The sequence below is a fragment of the Suncus etruscus genome, chromosome 6 (assembly GCF_024139225.1).
Source record: "Suncus etruscus isolate mSunEtr1 chromosome 6, mSunEtr1.pri.cur, whole genome shotgun sequence".
NCBI lineage: Eukaryota > Metazoa > Chordata > Mammalia > Eulipotyphla > Soricidae > Suncus > Suncus etruscus.
In genome coordinates this window covers 18,255,901-18,276,162 of record NC_064853.1, presented here as the reverse complement: position 1 = coordinate 18,276,162, position 20,262 = coordinate 18,255,901, and the positions used below count along the sequence as shown (strand labels likewise).

General features: G+C 36.3%; 1 protein-coding gene across 1 annotated transcript in view; it reads right to left on the bottom strand.

Annotated features, from left to right (window-relative positions):
* Positions 1-20,262, bottom strand: part of C6H1orf87 (chromosome 6 C1orf87 homolog) — an 81,315-nt gene that overhangs the window by 46,771 nt on the left and 14,282 nt on the right. The window contains exons 4-6 of the mRNA XM_049775247.1: positions 5,453-5,593; positions 4,360-4,623; positions 759-880 (exon numbers count right to left, since the gene is read on the bottom strand). Coding sequence (XP_049631204.1) covers positions 759-880; positions 4,360-4,623; positions 5,453-5,593 — 527 coding nt within the window. The remainder of the gene's footprint in view (positions 1-758; positions 881-4,359; positions 4,624-5,452; positions 5,594-20,262) is intronic.

Here is a 20,262-nt window from a genome sequence, read left to right as displayed (position 1 = left end):
TACATTGAATATTTCCTCCTGTTATCATGTGGAAAAAGTATGATTAGTTTCTGTATCTTAATCTAGTTTTTATTAATGCCTTTAACTCCAGAATTCCTAATGAAAAAATATTTTCAGAAACCCAGTACACAGATATTTATTATTTCATAATGAAGGTTTTCTTTCCTTGGGGGTCACCACACCAATGGTGCTCAGTGGTTACTCCTGCTCTGTGCTCAGAAATCACTCAGGCAGGTTTAGGGGACCACAAGAGATGCAAGGGATCAAATCTGGATCTGTTACTGGTTGGCTGCATGCAAGGCAAACATCCTATCACTTTCTGTTATCACATAATCACTTCCTAAGAGAGGACACATTATGAATGTTTTAAGAAACACATATAGAGGCCGGAGTAATAACACAGTAGTAGGACATTTGCCTTGCATGCTACTGACCCGAGAGTGACCCAGGTTTGATGCCTAGAATCCCATGTGGTCCCCTGAGCCAGCCAGGAGTGATTTTTGAATGCAAAGCCAGGAGTAAACCCTGAGCGCCACTGGGTGTGGCCTAAAAACCAAAAGAAAAGAAAAAGAAACACATGTGGTTATTGCAAGTAACTTTGCTGGCTTGTAAGTGTGAGAGAGAAAACTATAAGAAAAGTTAAGCATTAGTGAAGATTAAAGTGATTACTTAGTAGTGAGCTGTTATAGTTCATGTCTCCCAAGACCCCTTTCTCATTATATAAATTAAGGGATTCTATGACATAGAAGAGAAAATACCTTTGGATCTGAAGTTCATTAGCCTGAATTTTTCTCAGATCATTGTCCACAAATTCTTTGCTCTGCTGTGGATCATTAGAAGTGGCAGCTTTTAAAAACCAGAGTAACTTTTCATAATTCACCTGAAAATGAAATAGAAAACTTAATATACTCCTTTAATATTTGTAAATAAAATAGGCTGTTGAGATAAAATGTCTTTGGGAAATACCACTAAACTGCTTTTATTTAAAATCTAAACTATTTTATTGGAGTGTCATATTCACATATTTATGTCACTTATTATGATTTAAAAATTTAACAAAGTAATTATATATATATGTATATATATATATATATATATATATATATATATATATATATATATATATATATATATATATATATATAACATTGGGCCCTGAGCAGTGGCACAAGCCGTACGCCACTTGCCTTGCATGAGCTAGCCTAGGATGGACTGTGGTTTGATCCCCCAGTGTCCCATATGATCCCCCAAGCCAAGAGTGATTTCTGAGAGCAAAGCCAGGAATAACCTCTGAGTGTCACTGGGTGTGGCCTAAAAACCAAAGACAAAATTAGAACATTGATGTATACAGCATTCAAAAATTGTATTGCCTTAGTGCTTTTGAAAACCAACTATCCCCATCAACCCTTTTAGGAAAATGATAAAGCATATATTCTGATTGATGTTTGGTATGTTGTCTGAAAGGACAACGTGGCCAGTTCTGGATAATGTCTTGTGCACAGCAGTAATGTGCTTCTCTGGGTTGAGAATTTAACTGATTAACACATAACCTACCATAAGTTTCATTTTTTCTTCCACAGTCATGTCCAAATATATTCAAGAGTGTTGAATTGGCCTGGTATTTGGAACTGAGATAATGACAGCTAGTGGGTGACTCATTAAGCAAATGAAAAATTAACTTTTATTGTTTTAAACCACTTAGGCTTTGGAGCTATTTGTAACTATAGCGCTACAGTCTTCAGTATGACTCCCCTGTCATTTTCTCTCTCTATTTTATCCTTTATGTATTTATCATATATGTAGTTTATGCTAAAATGATAGTAGCTATAAATACTTCTATGGTTATATATTTATAGTATATGGGAATAAGGTCTTATAAAGCTAATTGGAAGAAATTACAAGAAAGCTTTTCTGTAGAAAAATAGATGGAAATCATATCGCCTATTTCTATAAAGCTGATGTGATGCATAGGTGACATAGAACATATAGGACATATAGAACATTTTGCTTAAAGTCTTATCTATTATGAAGATTACAGATGAATAAGCTTGGAAGTGAATTTATGTGGGTCTGTTAACTTGAATCAATTATGATTTCACTGATTTTAAGAGCAGAAAATAGAAGTCAGGACAGAAAATTTCTCTAAAGATTATATATATATATACATATACATATATATGAATCCTAAACATATTTTTACTTTGTTTATTTCTAGAAATAAATATCTTAATCAGATTTTTATATTCATGCCAAGAGTAAATATATTATTGAAAACAGTTTCCCTTTTTTTTCAAAAGAATGGACACTGGTGATTTTTAAAAAATATATACATTGTTCTTTATAATACTGTTAATACTAATATCTTACCGGTTATTTCTTGGACAAGACCAGGAGCTCTTCAAGCTGTGATCAAAGATTAATGAACCTCAGGACACAGCAGGCTCTCAGGCAGTATACTGCTCAGGCAGTAGCTTTTTGTTCTGCTGGGCTACATGTGCTGCCCTCACCACACACACATCTACCCCTGCCAGAAAACCTGCTCTGCTTTCTCTAGGCATCCCAGAGGGAAGGAAGACGAAAACTTCACACAGGGTGACTTAAATATAACTTTATTTAAACTTAAAAAATGCTTGTATCAGGGCCGGAGAGATAGCATGGAGTTAGTGCATTTGCCTTGCATGCAGAATGGTGGTAGTTTGAATCCTGACAACCCATATGGTCCCCCTAGCCTGCCAGGAGCGATTTCTGAGCATAGAGCCAGGAGTAACCCCTGAGCACCGCTGGGTGTGACCCAGAAACTAAAATAAAAAAAATGCTAGTATCTTAGACGTACAATATGACTCCAATAGACTCACTACAAGAGTACTTTCAGCCCTCCAGCACTGACTCTCTTCTTCCACCCTCCTAATTAGCAAACTCAATACTCTCCATGTCTAGAAACATTGGCCGTTATTCATTCTGTATCTGCATTTTTGTATTCTACATATTAAAGATTTATTTAATATTTGTTCTTCTTCCTTTGATTCTTTGGTCAGCATGAAATCCGCTAACTCCATGTGTTGATAAGACTTCATAAGTAGTAAGGAATAAACTCATTATAATATTAAAAGATGCACATATCTGCCAATAATTCTGTCATTTCACATTATGACATCATTAATTGCCAAACATTTGCACTTCTGAATTCAAGGCAGCATTATTCTAGATATTATTATTATTATTATTATTATTATTATTCATAATATCTAGAAACAACCTAAGTCTCCAAGAACAGATGAGTGGTTATAGATATAGGTACAAGCTCCCGGCTTGTGGGACCGTATGGGACTCGGGGGATTGAACCTTGGTCCATCCTAGGTTAGCCACATGCAAGGCAAATGCCCTACAGCTTGCATTACCACTCTGGCCTTAGTGTTAGACTACTTTTTAAGAGGTTTCATCTTCCGTTTTAAGAATATGGTTATTTTATGTTATATGAGAATTTAGAGTAATAAATCTGAGAGACATTGGATCTTTTGTTTCTGTTCTTAGGCAAGAATATGAGGGGGCTGGAGGGATAGTACATGGGAATGGCATTTGCTTGCACACAGTCGACCAAGTTTGATCCCTGGCATCCTACATAGTTCCCTGCACCTGCTAGTAAACATTTGAGTGCAGAGCCAAGAGTAACAACTAAGCTCTGCTGAGTGTGACCCCCAAACAAAAACAAAACAGAGTAGAATATGACTCAACTTTAAGAAAATTGTTCTCAGGGCCGGAGAGATAGCACAGCGGTGTTTGCTTTACAAACAGCCGATCCAGGACCTAAGGTGGTTGGTTTGAATCCCAGCGTCCCATATGGTCTCCCGTGCCTGCCAGGAGCTATTTCTGAGCAGATAGCCAGGAGTAATCCCTGAGCACCACCGGGTGTGGCCCAAAAACAAAACAAACAAAGAAAGAAAAGAAAAGAAAAGAAAAGAAAAAAAAATTGTTCTCCTGTAGTTAGTTGCTACATGGATAGAACACATGTCATTATTTTTAGTGGTGCAAGCTTGATTTGAAGACTGATAAGTAAAAGCTGATTTTTTAAAAAAATAAATAAGTATTTAAATTTTATTAATTTGTGAAAATATGAGTCAGATAAACAAAATGAATATAGAATTTTTTTTTTTTTGGTTTTTGGGCCACACCCGGTGACGCTCAGGGGTTACTCCTGGCTATGTGCTCAGAAGTCGCTCCTGGCTTGGGGGACCATATGGGATGCCAGGGGATCGAACCGCGGTCCATCCTAGGCTAGCGCAGGCAAGGCAGGCACCTTACCTCTTGCGCCACCACCCGGCCCAAAATGAATATAGAATTTAAATGATATGTTGGACATACCATTTCAGGAGAGTCCTGCTTAGAAAATCTCTGGCAAAGGATCTTGATTGTTGGTAAATGTAGAGGAACATCAAGCCTCAAGAAGAGGCGGCTTAGCTGAGATTGGAGAAGAAACCCTGTAGAGACAGGATCCAGGATCTTCAGTTCCTTTTGAAGCTTTTCTAATAAGCTGGAACTTAAAGGACGTGCCTTGATTTCCCTTTGGACCAAGGCAAGAAGAAATGTATCTTCTCTTGTTGTTCCACTTGTCCTCTGGACAGCATCCTGTCAGAAGAATTGAGAAACACACAAAAATTGGACTAAAAATGTGGCAGAAATCAATACAAAGACATAATTGTGTTGTGAGGCTTCTAGAATAGCCTAGAAGAGGACAAAGCAACAACATATGAGGGTAATGTTCAATCTAAAAAATAATCATTCATTAGTTTACTATCAGTCAGAAATGCTTTTTGAAGGAGAAAGAAAACTCATTTTAGAGTACACTTTCTGTTAGACTTTTTTGTTTGTTTGTTTTTGTTTTCTTCTATTGGGCCACACCTGGTGATGTTCAGGAGTTACTCCTGGATATGTGCTCAGAAATCGTTCCTGGCTTGTTGGACCATATGGGACTCCAGGGAATCAAACCTCGGTCCATCCTAGGTTAGCCACATGCAAGGCAAATGCCCTACAGCTTGCATCACCGCTCTGGCCCCAGTGTTAAACTACCTTTTAAGAGGTTTCATCTTCCGTTTTAAGAATATGGTTATTTTATGTTATATGGGAATTTGGAGTAATAAATCTGAGAGTCATTGGATCTTTTGGATCTGTTCTGAGGCAAAGACAGTGATCACATTTGAGTTACCTAGGATTAAAGTAGTCATTATCATTAAACGTTCTTGATGTAGAAGAGGGTGGAAGATAGAAGTTGAGTTAAATTGTGATATTTAATTTTTGTCTTTGTTCTCCATGGAGAAGATTATTGAGAGACTAATTGGGCATATGAAGTCAGGGGTTAACAGGACCCTTTTCAGGTTATCTTAGTAAGCAGCTACATAGCACATTATATGATCAAAGAAGAGACACTCTCATTCTACAATAAAAGTCAATTACATACCTCAGGTTGGACAGGGCCATCTCTCACCATCTGTTCCAAGGACAAGTCTCTTAGATTTTTCCTAGGGAAAGCATGAATATAGGACAGACTTTGGTCTCCGCTTGGTACAGATCTACAATGGACATTGACTTGGTTGGGAATCTTAAAAAAACAAAGATATATGGTAGTAAGGCACAGAACAAGGAAAAGTAAAAGAAGACAAGAAAAATATTAATAAGTACACCAATTATTAAAACAGATATGAATTGTTTTTAAAGTTATTTTACTTTAGTCCACACAGTAATGAAGTTATTCAGTCCCTAAAAAAGAAAGCCTGAGAGGGAGGGACTACAGAGCATGAAAACCGGCTAAGCTTTGCAAAAGCCGGCTCCCTGTGTGTGACACCAGGCGGGAAAATCCGCGAAAGTACACCGGCCCAGTGGGGCCCAACTGTGAAAAACTGTGAGTGTGACCTGTCTATGTTTGTCTACTGTCCTCTTGCGTGAAACTCTTGCGAGTGGGGCAAAAAGAGGCTCCAGAAACCTCGCTCGCCCAGATGCCATTTTCAGGGAGGGATTACAGAGCATGAAAACTGGCTAAGCTCCGCTTTGCTACGCGGCCGTGCACTCTTTCTAAGGAAAGAACTCCATTGCAACAAGAAGGAAAAATCACACTAAGAACGGCTCTATATCACAGAAGCAAACATTTCTCTCCGGACTGTCTTCTCTGTTGCATGCTCGGGCCTAAGATTTGACCCAGTGTGAGGCTTCATCCACGGAGGACTCCCCTCCCTTAGAGGCAAGTCAGCCCATCCAGAAAGGGAGGAGCCAGAGGAGTGTGCTGCCTGCATCATATAGACAATGAATACCACCACAACACGTAGAAAAACCCACAATACAAGTGTGACAATGGGGAAACAACGCAGGCCAGCCTCAGACATAGAGAATGAAGATGACAATTCTGAGGACCAGATAATGACCAACCAACTAATCAACCTCTCAGATAAGGACTTTAGACTAGCAATATGGAAGATGCTCAACGGACTCCAAGAAACCATGGATCGAGTTGAACAGAACACTAATAAGAACCAAGAAAATATGAAGACAGAAATCACAAAACTCCAAACTGAAATAACATGTCAACTAACAGGACTGAAAAAGTCAGTAAACGAAGTGAATGACAAAATGGATAAGCTCTGGGACAGGGTATCAGAAGCTGAGAATAGACTTGGTGCTATGGAAGATGAGATACATAACAATTCCATACAGCAGGAGAGATTGGACAAAAAACTTAAAGACAATGAGCAGACAATGGAAAAATTAGTCAAAGAATGGGAACAGATGAAAATAGAAGTCTATGATAAGATCAACAGAAACAACTTAAGAATCATTGGAGTCCCAGAGACCCAGGAAGAAAATTTCCAGGAAGAATCAACGGTCAAGAACATCATTAAAGAGAAACTTCCAGAGCTAAAGAATATATGTGATCAAATCCTGCATGCCCGAAGAGTACCAACCAAAAGAGACCCCAGAAAAACCACCCCAAGACACATCCTAGTCACAATGACAAATCCCACAGATACAGACAGAATTCTGAAAACAGCAAGATCGAAAGGGGAAATCACGTTCAAGCAAGCTTCCCTGAGATTTACAGCAGACCTGTCACAAGAAACACTCAATGCCAGAAAGCACTGGTGGGATATTGTGACAAGACTGAATGAAATGAATGCTTCACCCAGAATACTATACCCAGCAAAACTCACTTTTCCGTTTTGACAGAAGAATACATGGCTTCACGGACAAAAAACAGCTCAGAAACATCACAGACACAAAACCAGTCTTAAGAGAAAAACTGAAAGACCTAATCTAAGACAAGACTACCCAAAAGACACACCAAATTTTGAAATAAAGATGGCGATAAATCCCAGGACAATTCTTTCTCTCAACGTCAATGGACTAAATGCACCAGTTAAGAGACACAGAGTGGCTAAATGGATCAAAAAACTCAATCCAACCTTCTGCTGCCTACAAGAAACGCACCTGAATAGTCAGAACAAACATAGACTCAAAATAAAAGGCTGGAGAAAAATTATCCAAGCAAACAACACCCATAAAAAAGCTGGAGTGGCCATACTAATATCAGATAATGCAAACTTTATACTCAGGAAGGTTGTAAGGGACAAAGATGGACATTTTATATTAATCAAGGGGTACGTAGAGCAGGAAGAATTCACTCTCCTAAACATATATGCACCGAATGAGGGGCCAGCGAAATATTTAATACAACTGTTGACAAATCTGAAAAATAATATCAACAACAACACAATAATTGTGGGGGACCTTAACACGGCTTTGTCAACACTGGATAGGTCAACCAGACTGAAACCCAACAAGAATATACTAGACCTGAGGAGAGAAATGGAAGAAAGAGGCCTAGTGGATATATATAGGACACTCCATCCCCAGAAACCTGGATACACATTCTTCTCCAATGTACATGGGACATTCTCCAGGATAGACTACATGCTGGCACATAAAACATACCTCCATAAGATCAAGAGGATAGAAATTTTGCAGACTACCTTCGCTGACCACAAGGCTCTGAAATTATTTGTGAACTCCAAAGGGACTCAGAAGAAACACTTTAACACCTGGAAGTTAAACAGCCTCATGCTCAATAACCAGTGGGTCAGAGATGAAATCAAGGAGGAAATCAAAAGGTTCCTGGAAACAAATGACAATAAAGACACAAACTATCAGAACTTATGGGACACAGCAAAAGCAGTACTGAGAGGAAAATTTATAGCTTTGCAAGCACACATCAGGAAGGAAGAAGGAGCTTACTTGAGTAGCTTAATGACACAGCTAATAGAACAAGAAAATGCTCAACAAAAGGACCCAAGAATAGGAAGACAGAAGGAAATAACAAAGCTGAGAGCAGAAATCAACGAAGTGGAAACTCAAAAAACAATCTGAAAGATCAACAAAAGCAGAAGTTGGTTCTTTGAAAAAATAAACAAGATTGATAGACCACTGGCAAACCTAACAAAGAAAGATAGAGAGAGAGAAACTTGATAACTCGTATCAGGAATGAAAAAGGAGAGATCACTACTGATACGACAGAGATTCAAAGGGTAATCAGAAACTACTTTGAAAAACTCTACGCCACTAAAAATGAGAACCTGGAAGAAATGGATAATTTCTTGGACTCTTATAATCTTCCACTGTTGAAGGAAGAGGATGTAACATATCTAAACACCCCCATCACCATTGATGAAATTAAAACAGTAATCAAATGTCTGCCGAAAAACAAAAGCCAAGGTCCAGATGGATTCACTAATGAATTCTATCAAACTTTCCAAGAGGAACTACTGCCAATCTTGGCAAGACTCTTTCATGAAATTGAACAAACAGAAACACTTCCAAATAGCTTTTATGAAGCCAACATCACCTTGATACCTAAACCAGACAGAGACGCTACCAAAAAAGAAAATTACAGACCAATATCACTGATGAATGCAGATGCAAAGATCCTCAACAAAATCCTGGCAAATAGGATTCAATGCCTCGTTAAAAAGATCATCCACTACGATCAAGTAGGTTTCATCCCAGGAATGCAAGGCTGGTTTAACATCTGTAAATCTATCAACATAATACACAACATCAATAACAAGAAAAATAAAAACCACATGATCATATCAATAGATGCAGAGAAAGCATTTGATAAGGTCCAACACCCATTCTTGATCAAAACTCTCAGCAAGATGGGAATGGAGGGAACCTTTCTCAATATAGTGAAGGCTATCTACCACAAGCCAGTGGCAAATATTATCCTCAATGGAGAAAAACTGAAAGCCTTCCCTCTAAATTCTGGCACAAGACAAGGCTGTCCTCTCTCACCACTCCTATTCAACATAGCACTGGAAGTACTTGCTATAGCGATTAGGCAAGAAAAGGATATCAAGGGAATCCAGATAGGAAAGGAAGAAATCAAGCTCTCACTGTTTGCAGATGACATGATACTCTACTTAGAAAACCCTAAAGACTCTATCAAAAAGCTTCTAGAAACAATAGACTCATATATCAAGGTGGCAGGCTACAAAATTAACACACAAAAATCAATGGCCTTTCTATACATCAATAGTAATAAGGATGAAATGGACATTAAGAAAACAACCCCATTCACAATAGTGCCACACAAACTCAAATATCTTGGAATCAACTTGACTAAATATGTGAAGGACCTATACAAAGAAAACTATAAAACTCTGCTCCAAGAAATAAGAGAGGACACACGGAAATGGAAACGCATACCCTGCTCATGGATTGGCAGGATTAACATCATCAAAATGGCAATACTCCCCAAGGCATTATACAGATTTAATGCCATCCCTCTAAAGATACCCATGACATTCTTCAAAGAAGTGGATCAGACACTTTTGAAATTCATTTGGAACAATAAACACCCTTGAATAACTAAAGCAATCATTGGGAAAAAGAATATGGGAGGAATTACTTTCCCCAACTTTAAACTGTACTACAAAGCAACAGTTATCAAAACAGCATGGTATTGGAATAAGGATAGGTCCTCAGATCAGTGGAATAGGCTTGAATACTCAGAGAATGTTCCCCAGACATACAACCACCTAATTTTTGATAAAGGAGCAGGAAATCCTAAATGGAGAAGGGAAAGCCTCTTCAACAAGTGGTGTTCGCACAATTGGATAGCCACTTGCAAAAAATTGAACTTAGACCCCCAGCTAACATCATGTACGAAGGTAAAATCCAAATGGATTAAAGACCTCGATATCAGCCCCAAAACCATAAGATATATAGAACAGCACATAGGCAAAACACTCCAGGACATTACAGGCATCTTCAAGGAGGAAACTGCACTCTCCAAGCAAGTGAAAGCAGAGATTAACAGATGGGAATATATTAAGCTGAGAAGCTTCTGCACCTCAAAGGAAATAGTGCCCAGGATACAAGAGCTACCCACTGACTGGGAGAAACTATTCACCCAATACCCATCAGATAAGGGGCTAATCTCCAAAATATACAAGGCATTGACATAACTTTACAAGAAAAAACATCTAACCCCATCAAAAAATGGGGAGAAGAAATGAACAGACACTTTGACAAAGAAGAAATACACATGGCCAAAAGACACATGAAAAAATGTTCCACATCACTAATCATCAGGGAGATGCAAATCAAAACAACGATGAGATACCACCTCACACCCCAGAGAATGGCACACATCACAAAGATTGAGAATCAACAGTGTTGGTGGGGATGTGGAGAGAAAGGAACTCTTATCCAATGCTGGTGGGAATGCCGTCTAGTTCAACCTTTATGGAAAGCGATATGGAGATTCCTCCAAAAACTGGAAATCGAGCTCCCATATGATCCAGCTATACCACTCCTAGGAATATACCCTAGGAACACAAAAATACAATACAAAAACCCCTTCCTTACACCTATATTCATTGCAGCACTATTTATCATAGCAAGACTCTGGAAAGAACCAAGATGCCCTTCAACAGACGAATGGCTAAAGAAACTGTGGTACATATACACAATGGAATATTATGCAGCTGTCAGGAGAGATGAAGTCATGAAATTTTCCTATACATGGATGTACACGGAATCTATTATGCTGAGTGAAATAAGTCAGAGAGAGAGAGAGAAACGCAGAATGGTCTCACTCATCTATGGGTTTTAAGAAAAATGAAAGACACCCTTGTAATAATAATTTTCAGACACAAAAGAGAAAAGAGCTGGAAGTTCCAGCTCACCTCAGGAAGCTCACCACAAAGAGTGATGAGTTTAGTTAGGCAAATAACTACATTTTGAACTGTCCTAATAATGAGAATGTATGAGGAAAATGGAGAGCCTGTCTAGAGTACAGGCGGGGGTCGGGTGGGGCGAAGGGAGACTTGGGACATTGGTGATGGGAATGTTGCACTGGTGATGGGTGGTGTTCTTTACATGACTGAAACCCAAACACAATCATGTATGTTATTAAGGTGTTTAAATAAATTAAAAAATATATTAAAAAAAAAGAAAGCCTGACTCAACACCACCTTGGACATCATATAATAAACATAAGCTATACAAATATAGTAACAGATACTCTATTATTTGTGAAATGTGCTTGTGAAAAGATAATTAGGTAGAATATATTTTTATAAAAAAAAAGAGGGTTTTTTTTTTCGGCCACATCCGTTTGATGCTCAGGGGATACTCCTGGCTAAGCGCTCAGAAATTGCCCCTGGCTTGGGGGGACCATATGGGATTCTGGGGACGAACCGTGGTTTTTCCTTGGCTAGTGCTTGCAAGGCAGGCACCTTATCTCTAGCACCACCTCGCCAGCCACCAAAAGAGTTATATATCTCTGGCCTTCCTCTCTGCCTTATCTTTTGCTCTTTCCAAAACTTGTTCTATCATTTATTCCATTGTAACATTTAATAACATTGCTCTTGAGATTTGCTCATTAACATTGTTCTGGACTTTTTAATATCTTCTGTTTCATTCTATTTTTTGTATCTTTGTTCTTCTGGGGTTCACACCCGTCAGCGCTCAGGGGTTACTCCTAGCTCTGAGCTCAGAAATTGCCCCTGGCAGGCACTGGGATATTATGGGATGCCAGGATTCAAACCATCCCTGTTCTGTTTCATTCTTGACAAAGCTAACAATTGCCTTTGCTGCCCTCTCTCAACTTGCTAGTTAATAACCCAAGGATATTGTCCTCAATGGAGAAAAACTGAAATCATTTCCTCTAAATTATGGCCCAAGACAAGGCTGTCCTCTCTCACCACTCCTATTCAACATAGCACTGGATGTACTTGTTATAGCAATTAGGCAAGAAAAAGATATCAAGGGAATCCTGATAGGAAAGGAAGAAGTCAAGCTCTCGCTGTTTGCAGATGACATGATATTCTACCTAGAAAACCCTAAAGTCTCTACGAAAAAGCTTCTAGAAACAATAGTCTCATCTAGCAAGGTGGCAGGCTACAAAATTAATACACAAAAATCAATGGCCTTTCTATACACCAATAGTAATAAGGATGAAATGGACATTAAGAAAACAACTCCATTCACAATAGTGCCACACAAACTCAAATATCTTGGAATCAACTTGACTAAAAATGTGAAGGACCTATACAAAGAAAACTATAAAACTCTGCTCCAAGAAATAAGAGAGGACATGCGGAAATGGAAGCACATACCCTGCTCATGGATTGGCAGGATTAACATCATTAAAATGGCAATACTTTCCAAAGCATTGTACAGATTTAATGTGATCCCTCTAAAGATACCCATGACATTCTTCAAAGAAGTGGATCAGGCACTTTTGAAATTCATTTAGAACAATAAACACCCTCGAATAGCTAAAGCAATTATTGGGAAAAGAATATGAGAGGAATTACTTTCCTCAACTTTAAACTGTACTACAAAGCATTAGTTATCAAAACAGCATGGTATTGGAATAAAGATAGGTCCTCGGATCAGTGGAATAGGCTTGAATACTCAGAGAATGTTCCCCAGACATACAATCACCCAATTTTTGAAAAAGAAGCAAGAAATCCTAAATGTAGCAAAAAAGCCTCTTCAACAAGTGGTGTTGGCACTCCTGGCTAGCCACTTGCAAAAAATTGAACTTAGACCCCCAGGTAACATCATGTATGAAGATAAAATCCAAATGGATGAAAGACCTCAATATCAGACCTGAAACCATATGATATATAGAACAACACGTAGGCAAAACACTCCAGGACATTGAGACTAAAGGCATCTTCTAGGAGGAAACTGCACTCTCCAAGCAAGTGAAAGAAGAAATTAACAGATGGGAATATATTAAACTGAGAAGCTTCTGCACCTCAAAAGAAATAGCGCCTAAGATACAAGAGCCCCCCAGAGTGGGCAAAGCTATTCACACAATACTCATCAGATAAGGTGCTAATCTCCAAAATATACAAAGCACTGACAGAACTTTACAAAAAAAAACCATTTAATCCATTTTTAATGGGAGAAGAAATGGACAGACACTTTGACAAAGAAGAAATACAAATGGCCAAAAGACACAAGAAAAAATGCTCCACATCACTAATAATCAGGGAGATGCAAATAAAAACAACTATGAGGTACCACCTCACACCCCAGAGATTGGCACACATCACATAGAATGAGAACAAGCAGTGTTGGTTGGGATGTGGAGAGAAAGGAACTCTATCCACTGCTGGTGGGAATGCCGTCTAGTTCAACCTCTATGGAAAGCAATATGGAAATTCATCCAAAAACTGGAAATCGAGCTCCTATATGACCCAGCTATACCACTCCTATGAATATACCCTAGGAAAACAAAAAAAAAATACAAAAATCCGTTCCTTACATCTATATTCATTGCAGCACTATTTACCATAGCAAGACTCTGGAAACAGCCAAAATACCCTTCAAAAGATGAATGGCTAAAGAAACTGTGGTACATATACACAATGGAATATTATGCAGCCATCCGAAGAGATGAAGTCATGAATTTTTTCTATACATGGATGTACATGGAATCTATTATGCTGAGTGAAATAAATCAGAGCGAGAGAGAAAGATGCAGAATCGTCTCACTCATTTATGGGTTTTAGGAAAAATGAAAGACATTCTTGCAATAATAACTTTCAGACACAAAAGAGAAAAGAGTTGGAAGTTACAGCTCACCTCATGAAGCTCACCACAAACAGGGATGAATTTAGTTAGAGAAATAACTACGTTTTGAACTATCCTTATAATGAGAATGTACGAGGAAAATAGAAAGCCTTTCTAGAGTACAGGCAGGGGTTGGGTGAGGAGGAGGGAGATTTGGGACATTGGTGATGGGAATGTTGCACTGGTGATGGGTGGTGTTCTTTACATGACTGCAACCAAAACACAATCATGTATGTAATAAAGTTGTTTAAATAAAAAAAAGAAAAAAAAGTATTGTGAGAGTAGCTGTCAGTATATAATATGATTTGAATGAATACTGCTGATGGAAGAGACAGCAGTCTGAGGTAATTTAAAAGTAATGCTAGTGTTGTAATATTTACTTAAAAGAATTGCTGCAAATGAAGCACAAAAAGTTGATACACATTCAGTAACTCTGCTTGAGATATTGGAATTTGCAGGTGCTAGATGGGCTAAACAAATAGTTCTTATCAAAATAATTATAATGCAATTATTTAAAGTAATTATAATGAAGAAGTCAGGAATACTTCCTTCCAAGACATTGAACAAGTTAATTTAGTAGTGAACATGTTAACTTAGTATTATTTGATTCAGAGCTGTTACTGGAGACAAAATTTACAGAGACAGCATCAAATACAGATTTGAAAAAAATTCTTCAACCTCTAGACCAACTATCAAAACCTTTAGGTGGGTTGAAAGGAAATAGTAGCTTTTTATATTTTAGAAACTTCCCTGTCCTCTATTGAACATGTATTTTTTTCACTCTTTCACACATCTCTAAGTAAAGTTCTTTAAGTAAAATCTATTTGATTCACTAAAATAAAAAATATTACTAATGTTGATTCAAATAGCTGAAAAGAAATATATATGTAAAAGCCTAATAGTATTGTAGAATTAAAAATACTAATAAATGTAACTGCCAGATTTCATGTGTTGTTTATACAAATAAATATCAGAATTAATAATTAGACTATTTTATTTACATTTCTAAAAATATATATTTTTAAACACTGGCTTTTAATTATGGAAAACTTTAAATACAGACATAAACAATAATAAAGATAAAATAAATTCCAAATAATTATCATCCAGCCGCAGTTATCTAAAATATGACTTACTAGTTCTCGTATCACCTGTGAGCTATGAGGTATACCTTACACAGTGTTTTATTCAATGCACATTATTTCAGCATGTGTCTATAAAGTGGAGATTTTTGAATGTGGTTCATTTTTAAGGGACCTATAGAACTTGTTAGAAATGAGAATTCTGGAGACCAACCTCAGAGTCAGTATTTGAGAACTTCTGGAAGTTGTTCCTTAGAAAGTTTTCTTTTAATAAGCTCTTCTTTAAGTAAAATACTCTTTCATAATATAACCACTATAACCTCATAGTAATTAAAAATCACTTGCTATGAATAGCAATTCTTTAATATCATAAATATCCATGCCATACTCAAAACTCTCCATTAATTTGAGAACCTTATTTTTTTGTTGTTGGGTTGATCAAAACAGGAAGCAACTACAAACCAGACATGTACTTGGTTTATATCTCTGCCATATTTTAAGTCCTTAGATCTTATTTGGCCCCCTTTTTCTGATAGCTTTATTCACTTAAATATAGATTTACATGTTGAAGATCCTTTGTTGTGGGGATAGGGCTGTAGATCATTAGAATTGCCCATGCTTTTCTTGTGTATGCCAGGTACTATATTATCTTCATTAACTTACATTTAGAGTAAGCTTTTACATGAAATAATATAAGTTCTTCCATTTTGGTTATTTCTCAATATTATTTTAAATCCACGTGGTTAATTACAAGGATCTATAAGTTTTAAGGTATACTTTTATATTTTTGCAACAAGACAATGGAAAATTTAATAAATTGATATCTTTTACAGTGAAAGAACAGAATACTAATTTATGTTGTTCCCATCACGTTTATACCTAGGCATTGTACCTCTTAAATTTAGTTTCTCATCAATTGCCTTGTGAATGTTGCCTTCTTTTCCAATTTACCTTTTAAAAAGTATGCATATATAGTTTTAAGCCATGAATTTCTATTATTATTATGACCTAAAGTTTCCAACGTCTTTTAGGATTATAAGTAGTTTTTGAGCCAAACACAGCTTCGCTCATTGTCTATTCTTGTTTTTTGTTTTGTTTTGTTTTTAATTAGGGTTATACCCAGCAGCACTCAGAGGTTACTCCTGGCTCTGTTCTCAGAAGTCACTCTAGGCAAATTCGGGGGACCATGTGGAATGCCGGGGATTGAACCCAGGTCCATCTCAGATCTGCCACATGCAAGGCAAATGCCTTACCACTGTGCTATTGCTCTGGCCCCACATTGTTTATCCTTGGATCTGTGCTCAGGGATCACTTCTGTTAGTTATCAGGGGACAATATGTAGTGGCAGGGGTTGATTCAGGTCAAGTATCTTACCTATCTTTGAAGCCCCTTTTCAAAATTTTAACAATTTTTCACTAGTTTTTTTTATTGTTTTTTATGTAAAAGTATAAAAGAAATTTTTTTTGTGGGTAAATAATTGTCCTATACTGGTAGATAACGACAACTCCACACAAGATCAAATTACATATAAGTCAATATATGCAATGTGCAGGCAAATGATTTCTGATAAAACTAAGAAAATATTAAAAGAATGACGTTCTGAAAATGATGCAGCTTCAATTTGATATTACATCATGGTTTCTGAAGATGGTACTGCCAGAGTAAAATACATGAGAAGTAGTTGGAAATTCAGCATGGTGTTTTTACAACTAAATTTGAATAAACAATGTTCTTCAAAAAACATTTAATAAAAGTCTTTTCAAATGTATTTTACTATGATTTTCATTGGAGTTTTTACATATTTGAAAAAATAAATAATTTTATCATATTATTTTATAATTATAATGCTATCATTGTCTTTGTTTACCTTCATTGATTAATATCACAACATATACTCAAAATCAGTGGAGATATAGTAAAGAGATGAAAGAGGAAAATGCAGCTGGTTTTTTTTTTTTTTTTGCTGGTGCTAGTAGGAAAGTTGTAGTAAGTCTGTAAGCCAATGACCTCTAAGCCACAGGCCATGGACACAAAAAAAGGAATCAAAGATTCTGCTTTGAATATATTGAATTGAATATATTGAACTGCTAAAACACAGCTAAATATAAATAAATGTCTTTGACATCTGTCAACTCATTCATCAAATGAGGATGTCATAATGTGCCTATACCTAACTTTGGGAATTATTATGGGGAATAAACAAAATAAAACACACAAGAGACCTTTGAAAAGAAAACTCTACTAAATCTACTGTGATAATTATTAAAATTAAAGCACTAACACTTTGATTTTCATGCTGCCAGATGCCAAAAAGAAAACTCATTTTTTATTTTTGAAAGTATGCTACTGAGTTGGCTGCTAATCACATATTCTTTTTAATTTTCTGAGAGACGGCAGAGCTAATGTTTCAGAAAAACAAAACATACATATTTTTAAATAGCAAGGCATGAAATTTGGAGACAAAATATTCTTCGGATGGTGGTGAGAATAGGCTCTTTATTTCTGAGATATTTAACTCATTATTTAAGCTCCCTGCTAATTATTTAAGCTCTCTGGACCTCTCATTCATCAGTTGTAAAATAAAGACTTATACTTGTGGGCTTCTAAACATTTTACCCTTTATTATTATCCACATGAGTGAATACAGTTCCTTAACTTTTACAACTGAACTTATCACCTACAAATGATATTCTTCAAATGATAGCCGATCTAGAGAGAAGGTCCCACTTGCCCATTCCTACCCAGGATAGTATTCAGTCTTCATCAGTCTTTTCTTTTTTGGAACACATTCAGTGGTCCCAGATTGCCTTCTACTTCTTAGGCAGAAAAGCTTATTTCCCTCTATCTGTGAAGAATAAAGCTCTAGAATAAACTCTGATTCTTTTGCCTCTGCAACTACAGCAGGTTTCCATTTACCACATAGTCAAGGTGGTAATGAGGTTCTGAATGCTAGGCAACTGCTGCTACCATCTGGCAGGCCAATACTATACACTTGGCAGCCAGAACCAATTAGTCCACACACCTCCCACTAGAGTTTGTGTGTAGATGTGTGATGGTAGTATGGTTGTTGGGTATTAGCTGTTCTGAGCCTCCTACAGAAAACCTCATTGATTTCTAGAAAAGAAGGTACAAATACATTTTATGAAGTTAGCCAAGACTCCAAATTATAAAGATTCAAGAAGAGTATTTTCAAAACATGATATGCCAATTTAGTCTATAAAAGAATGGGCAGTTTTATATGGTAGGTAGTGCCATAAAACAAATATCCACTCATTAGAGCACAGACAAGAGAAGTCTTGAACCTAAGCTATTTTTAAATTAGTCACATTATCTCTAAATGGAATGCATGCAATTTGTAGAATATATTCTGCACATATGTTTCACTTCTCAGTACTTGATCTCTTCAATTCCTTCATCTATGAACTTCAGATAAGAGGAGTTCTTACTTCATTGGGTGTTTGAAGGCAATAAGTTAGTTTATATTTATAAGTATAACACATATAAATAGAACATATAAACTTAATATATAACTTCATATATATAAAGAGAAAGAGAGAGGAATAACTTATGGCACATTATATACTACTTGTGTTAAATGTATTTTGTGAATCATGAATCCAGGAGGACAATATTGAAAGGATAAATCTGAATGAGAGTTAGTATATACATAATGATTTTCATTTAATAACTATGCATTGAGGAAGAAAGACAAACATATTACTAATTTTTGGTATTTTCTTCTTATCTATATTATTCTATTTCCCAAATTTCTACATGATTCAAAGTAATATAATTTTATAAATTAGAAATAAAGATAAAAATTTAATTTAAAAAATCCATCATAGGGTTTTCTCTAAAGGGAAAATAATAAAAATCGCTGAAATCACTTTATCAATAATAAAATATTTTAACTATGATTCTATTCCTAAGGCCATATTTAAGAGCAGCAACAACAAATCTATCAAAGTCAGTGTCAAAACTGGGTAAAACCTAAGAGATCTTCAGAAGTTCATAACAGATTATTTTGCTGGCAGAATAATGTATCCTCTGCAGATGCATTATTTCTTGCTCTTACCAGTCCTGAATTCAAGGATTCAAAATGAGTAAACCAAAAGAAAGCATTAATTAGAAATTAGGAATCGTGAGTGCCAGAACAACATTTGTCACTAATTTTTTTTGTCAAGTCACATTCATTTCTGAATTCATGTTTAATGAATCCTTGTTTGCATGGGGTCTGAAGACCATTGGTGAGCTGTTAACCACTGCAAATGACAATATTTCAAAATTCTTATGAGCTTAAAGAGACCAGATCCATAAGACTTTTGTTTTCTCATGACTAGCTAATATTTGATTTAGAAAGGGTTATTAAAATTATAAACCAAAAATAATTATGTTAGAATTTACTGAATACTAATTCAGTATTCTACTAAAATATCTGGCTGTCACTTGATGCTTGGCAGCATTTGCAAAACTCCCACTCTATGTATCTGCTTAATTGCAATTTCAGCAATTTTTGGAAATGTACTTTGTTATCAATGAAACATTAGTTTAATTTTGATTTGGTTCCAGTTTTCAATTGCTGCTATTTTTTGCGTTTTAATTACAAATTACATGTCATTTATATTCATCATTATCCAGTTAGTCTGTTGTAAAGTATTTGGTTAATTCTCAACAGAATACAATGATACGGATCTCTATCAACACAGTTTTGGGTTCACAATATTTGATATCTATACATGGTTACTTTTAAACTTGAAAGCAAATTATATATATATATATATGTCTTCAAGTTATATTAAAGTATATAACATTCCCCTTTCCAACACACAATAAACCTCTATCACAGCATTTATCTACAAAATTAGCCACAGAATTAGCCATAGAGTAGGGTGACTAAGGCCATTGCTGGTTAATCAAAATGAATTATACACGCAAACTTGTTTCATATTGGAAATAAACTGATCCTAATTTATACATCCATGTTACTAGGTACAAAGTGGAAAAAAGTATGTTTTTGTGAATATATGATTCCTTCTTAAACCTGGAT